Raw genomic sequence first — 6,237 nt, 5'->3', positions numbered from 1 at the left:
CTGGCACTAAATGCCATGGCGCTGGCCTGGCTCTGTACCTCAGGTCACCTACCCTCCAGGACTCCCTGCCTACCAGAACCCGGGTATCACTGATCTTGCGAAGAAACTTCTGAGCTTGTTCTGTGACATGTATAATTTAATATACTGAAGTTTTAAAAGACTGAGAGATATCTGTGAATTTCAAATGCAAAAATAAAATTTAAAGTGTACAGACAAATTGTGCTATGCAAGGTTTTACTTACAACTTAGATGACTTTATGATTGCTCAGAATCTGACACAGACTAGTAAGTTTTATTGTCTGAAAATACTCATAAAATACCTCATCTCCAAAATAATTCAAATACATAATTAAATGAATGTTTTAAAATGAGTTTTCAAAAAGGAAAATTAAACACATTTTAGTAAATACATATGTTTTATTTGTCAAGAGTAAATTTCAGTTTTATTTAGAATATTCAATTACAAAAAATGAAAATTTATGTATCTATGAATGTTAAGAAATGTTAGAAATCATTAAAATGTTCTGAGAATACTAGTAAGGCACTGAATGCAAATACTACCTGAAATACGAATTATGTGCATTTTTATATCTTTAATATTCAGATGTTCATAGTTATTTTCTTAAAAAGTATTTCTAATAAAATGATTCAACCATATTATTTTTCCCCTGGAAGAGTTTAAACAAGTATGTAATGAAAAATTTTCCTAATGAAAGCTGTGATATACTCATGCTCAAAGGTACTTTATCCTTAGGAAAAAAGAGTTTATATATCTGGATGTTTTAACTTTTAAAGATATTTTGTTTCACCACAGTAATACATCAGCCATAATAAGGCATAATAAAGCATGAAGTTATCATATTAAATAATCTGACACAAAAGCTTAAGATCGTATCACCAATTGGGTAACTATATCAAAAATTTTTAAGTTCTATAAAACTATTAAGAGGTTAGAGTTTTAGCTCTATAATACATCCCAAAACATATTCCCCAAAATTTTTAGTACATATAAAAAAGGTTCATCTTGGAATATAAATGTAATCAGAACCCATGATATTAATGGGTTCTGTATTTTCAATGGCACTGACCTGACACTTTGCTCTTTGGTATAACGCACTGCAGTGACAATAGCTTGGTAGCAAGAGAAAAAAAGATTAAGATTCATCACAAAACAGCAAGTTAAAAATTTCTAACAACAGTGAATACATATGAATATATAGGTACAAGCTGAGTATCCCTTATCCAAAATGCTAGGGACCAGAAGTGTTTTGGATTTCAGGTTCTGGAATATCTGCGTATACACAATGGGACCCGACTCTAATTACATAATTCATGTTTCACATCCACCTTATACATATAGCCTGAAAGTAATTTATACAACATTTTTAATAATTCTGTGCAAGAAACAAAATCTTTTTTAAACTGAACCATCAGAAAGCAAAGGTGTCAGGTGGGGAATTTTCCACTTGTGGGGTCAAGTCAGTGCTCAAAAAGATTCAGATTTTGAAGCTTCTGAATTTCAGATTTTGAATTAGAGATGCTCAACTTGTAGTATCATTCACTCTGGCTTACGTATTGACCTTGTACTTGAAAGTACTTTTCCATAAATATCAGTAACTGTGGCCGTTCACCAAATATAGAAGTGATAAAACAAATAAAAACAGCAAAATCAAAGCACATTTCTAGTTTTTTTTTTTTTTAATAAAGTTTGCTTGTGATGATGACCTTCTGTGCTCTGGAACTTCTGTTTTACAAAAAATTGGAGCTGGAAAGAAAAAGAACCTTTTGATTGGTACAATTTAAAAAAAACATTCAAGAAGTTAAAATTAGCAAATATGCATCTAGTATATTATAGGATGTCTGGCTATGGGACTTTGAAAAAGAAAAGAAAAAACCAAAAACACTAAACCATATTTTCTTGAAGATACATTCTTCTAGAGAGCTCTCAAAAAATATAAGCTTGGCCCTGATTTTGCAAACAACAGCAGGGTTCTCAAGTGGAGCAGGGTGATAATTTTTACAAGGTAAATGTAAATTATCTTTCATATGGGGAAAAAATGGGAAATCCAATTTTAGTAACACTGGGTTAAGACGAAAGGAAAAAAGGTATTAATAAAAGATCCATTAGCTTTAAAATCCAAAGCATGTTGAAAAGCAGTAATAAATTTATAGTTTATCTTTTGAAATTCAATGCTTGAATAAAATACAGCTTTTATACTACTTATTCTTTCAAAAATAATTGCATGCCTACTATGTACCAGACAACTGCTCTAGGCTCTGGGGATGGCTATATCAATGAACAAGATAAAGATCCATGCCCTTGGAGAGCTTACACTGAAAGATCATACATGAGAATTCCTTCTTCTTTTCCAAAAACAAAAAAACCAAAAAAATCTGTAAAATATATAAGCCAATAAAATCTGCCAAAGTCCTGTGGTTTACTTCTCCATATTTAAAAAAATTGAAAGCCACCAATGGGCCAAGGTCATGTTTTCCTATTTTAAAGTTGAGTTGCAATATTCTGAAAATGGGTCTGAAATAGATGCAGTGAGAGCATTAAACCAGATGTGTTGCTCTGTGGGGAACATGGGAGCATGCGATGCTGCTAGCACAGAGGCAGCTAGAGTAAACTGAGGCAGAGTCCCCCAAATGAGCATTCTGAACAGAACAAGGCATGATGAACTTCCTCAACAGCCGAATAGTTAAACCGACAGGGACACTTAAGTGGGAGAAATAAAACAAGGGACACAAAGTACAGAAGGAAATTATCAAAAAGGAAAAATAAACTTATTTCCTAAAACTTGGGCAACTGATTTTAACACATACCCCAAACCTACACGCCTTGCGATTATCATCCACATGTTACTCATGGCCGCTCCCTTGCACTGTGGCCCTCTCTACCTTTCTCTGCATCTTTACATCCACCATTGGTTTCACAAGCTCTGACATCAACGCACAGGAGTTCGAATCGACAGCCTGGTTCCCTTATTAAAATAAAAATTCTCACAAAATCAGCATCAGTAGAATTTGTTCTAAAAAACTGAACCTAAGGATTAGTTTAATAAAATACTATCTTATGTCTATAATTCCCCAACAAAGGGCACAGCTTCATTTAGACATAAAATTCAAAATAACTCATGGTAGGTCAGCAGCCATTAGCTGTGTACTAGGGCCACGGCTGGGCTATTAAATAAGAGCAGCCATTTCCCCCCCAGCTAACTGATCCTTTTTACACTGTGATGTGTTTTTATTTTGTCATTCATTCATTTTGGCAAATACTGAACACATAACATGTGCCAGGTGCTGTTCTGGATGCTGGGGAAACAGCAGTGAACAAGAGGGACAAGGTCTCTCCTCTCCAGGAGCTGACATTTAGTTGGAGGAGGAAGACAAAGCATAACGAAGCAGAAGTAAGAAGCGCTAGGAAGATCTGACAGGGCAATGTGACAAGTGCGGGCAGGGCTGCCAGGGAGGGTGGCTGGGCCTCTTACTTCTTACGGTCCTTGTCCTTCCTCAGGTTGCTGCCTGTTGCCAGAAAGGACTGGCTGTGAAATATCTCGGAGGTAGCTTTCTTTTTAGAGAAAGCAATTATTTCTTCTTCCAAAAGTCTTCTCTTTTCTTCAAGCTTCATCCTCTCTTCTTGGTGAAGTCTCTTAAGGTGCTCAAATTTGGCCTGTAGCTGGAAACAAAAGTGCAATCCCCACTACTGACACAGCGCGGCAGCAGAGGCACACTCTCCAGCTCAGCAACACAAAGGCGGACCCCATAGCGCAACACAGAATAATCTACACAGTCAAAATCTTTCTGAAGTCTCAGAAGTTCACAGTTCAAGGAAAAGTTTACATATGGAATTCCCTTGGTAACTTTAATTTTAAATGAGGTCCCATGCAAAAAAATGCTTAAACTAATTATAATAAAAATCATAGCTTTATGAACAAAACTGTTTTTAAAACATTGTGACCTTTTCCTAGAGTTTTTATTTTCTCGGTGTATATTTTCCCCACAAAACTTCTTAAAGTCTCTCAAGTCCATGCTCAATAAGAGATGCAAAGTATAGAAAGAAATTACCAGAAAGGAAAAAAAACACTATTTTCCAAATAAAATATGTGAAGTAAACAGTTATTGAAAACTGTACTCGTAAACATCACTGGAAAGCAAGTGTCAATTGTCAACTACGTCAAGAATGTTAAAACTATATTCTATTTTTCCATAGTCTTTCAATGTCCTGAGATCTAGGCTTAAAAAAATCCTAAATTCACAGAAAGCTTTACATATGAAAATACTCATCATAGTAGAATTTATACTATAATAGGAAAAACATTGCCTAAGTATCCAATGAAGATAAAGTCAAAGAATAAATTAATACTAAATACATTTAATGCAGCCGTAGGAGAGCAGAATGTGCAGGACTGTTGAGCTGAGGGCAACTAAGGAGCAGCAGATATAGGAAAGCTCTCCGACCTCCTTTTAGGCGCCTAAAGGCAGGATACAGATGTACAAAGACAAAAGGTATCCAGCCCCCTTCCCCAACCAGGGAGAACAAAGGTTAACCACCAAAGACAACTTCAGACCCTTTTGGGCCTGGAGACTGGTACCAGACAGCTCTACATTAACTAGCTTTACTGACTAGCCTTCATCTGCCAGGTATGTGCCTTCCTCCAAGTTGCTGCCCCTAGAGACTCCAAGTCCTTTTCCTTTGTCGTCATTTCTGTAAAAATTAACTCTTCTTTGTTGAAGATGCTACAGAAGGTAGAATGCAGTCGCCTCTTTGAGAACTACTCATTGACTGTATCACCCATGTATATGTGAAATATACATGCTAATAAACTTGTTTGTTTTTCTTTTGTTAATCTGAGAATAAGGGGTCATTCCAATTAAGAACCTATAGGGGTTATTCTTCCCCTATACAACTGTTAAATGAATTTCACAAAAGTTTATAACATTACAACAAGAGATTTCTCTTAAGTGAAAAAAGTAGAAGAAAAAATTATTTAAAGAATTCAATTCAGTAGTTTTTCATCTCCTTGGGGCTGAAAATCATCTTGATAAACCATATAAAGGGAGCAATGTCACCTTAGATGTCAACTTAGGGGCAGGCCTGTCTTTTACTTTGCTTTGTTCCACAATTTAAGGAATGCCCTATATGGATTACAGAAGGCATATTTCTCAAAGCTATGAAGGGCATAAAACTCTGGAAACTTACAAATAAAAAGGAAGCTTTAAAACAACTGGGATATACCAAAAGAAAAAATCTATCTAACATTTTTACCATGATGGCTGACATTGAGTAAGCACTCAATAAATATTAGCCATTGTTAATAACAAAAAATAGGAAACTCAACTTGCTCCAACTGCCACCCTGGGTAGTTCTTTCTGTGTCCTGTGCTCTGTTATAGGTGCAAAAGAAAAACCCTTAGCACACATGTGCTGGGGTAACTGTAGGAGCAACGTCTAACTGAGGATTACTTAGGAGCTATGTCTTTTTCATTTTTATACCCCCAGCACAGCACACAATACTGCTCATAAAAGAATTCTAAAAGATGTAGAAGAACTAGTAATGAGAGGAAATACAGATGAAAGTTATGGGAAGTTCTGCATGCAAGTTCAAAGAGACAAGGTCCAAGGAAGAATGTAGGTGGACCTGGTTTAATTGTGGCTTACCTCAAAAAAAAAAATCTAGGGTCTTAAGCCAGCTCCATATGAATCAGCTGTGTGCTGTGCCCTCTGACAACACAACCACAGTGTCTAGAATCTACATTTTAAAAGAAAACCTTATTTTTGGTCCTCTGATCTGGTTAGGTAAATCTGACATTAACATTTTAGTTCTGGGTAGAAACCTAGCATTCATGCAAACAAAGCAGGACTTGGTGTCTAAAAAAAGACGACATAGCCGGGCGTGGTGGCTCATGGAGGTTTACAGGCATGAGCCACCGTGCCCGGCTATGTCATCTTTTTCTAAGACACCAAGTTGTCTAGAAAGGGGGAGACCTTTGGGAGGCCAAGGTGGGTGGATTGCCTGAGCTCAGGAGTTCAAGACCACCTGGGCAACACGGTGAAACCCGTCTACTAAAACACAAAAAATTAGCCGGGTGTGGCAGTGTGCACCTGTAGTTCCAGCTACTCGGGAGGCTGAGACAGGAGAATTGCCTGAAGCCGGGAGGCTGAGGTTGCAGTGAGCCAAGATAGCATCATTGCACTCCGGCCTGGGCCACAGAGTGAGGCTTCATCTCAAAAAAA

General features: G+C 36.8%; 1 protein-coding gene across 18 annotated transcripts in view; it reads right to left on the bottom strand.

The window, feature by feature from the left end:
- Positions 1-217: 217 nt before the first annotated feature.
- SEPTIN10 (septin 10) overlaps positions 218-6,237 on the bottom strand; it is a 71,029-nt gene continuing 65,009 nt past the window's right edge. For 14 of the 18 annotated variants that reach the window (XM_058428843.1, XM_058428844.1, XM_058428854.1 and 11 more), the window contains 3 exons: positions 3,492-3,679; positions 2,827-2,984; positions 1,620-1,765 (listed from right to left, as the gene is read on the bottom strand). In XM_058428843.1, coding sequence (XP_058284826.1) covers positions 2,867-2,984; positions 3,492-3,679 — 306 coding nt within the window. In that variant the 3' untranslated portion in view covers positions 1,620-1,765; positions 2,827-2,866. Of the gene's footprint in view, positions 1,766-2,826; positions 2,985-3,491; positions 3,680-6,237 lie in introns of those variants that run through there. The other 4 variants (XM_032177280.2, XM_058428859.1, XM_058428852.1 and 1 more) reach the window with 2 other exon arrangements.

This window comes from Hylobates moloch, unplaced genomic scaffold (assembly GCF_009828535.3).
Source record: "Hylobates moloch isolate HMO894 unplaced genomic scaffold, HMol_V3 SCAFFOLD_15, whole genome shotgun sequence".
Classification (NCBI taxonomy): domain Eukaryota; kingdom Metazoa; phylum Chordata; class Mammalia; order Primates; family Hylobatidae; genus Hylobates; species Hylobates moloch.
The sequence above is the reverse complement of the archived record's forward strand: the minus strand, read 5'-3'. Positions and strand labels throughout refer to the sequence as shown.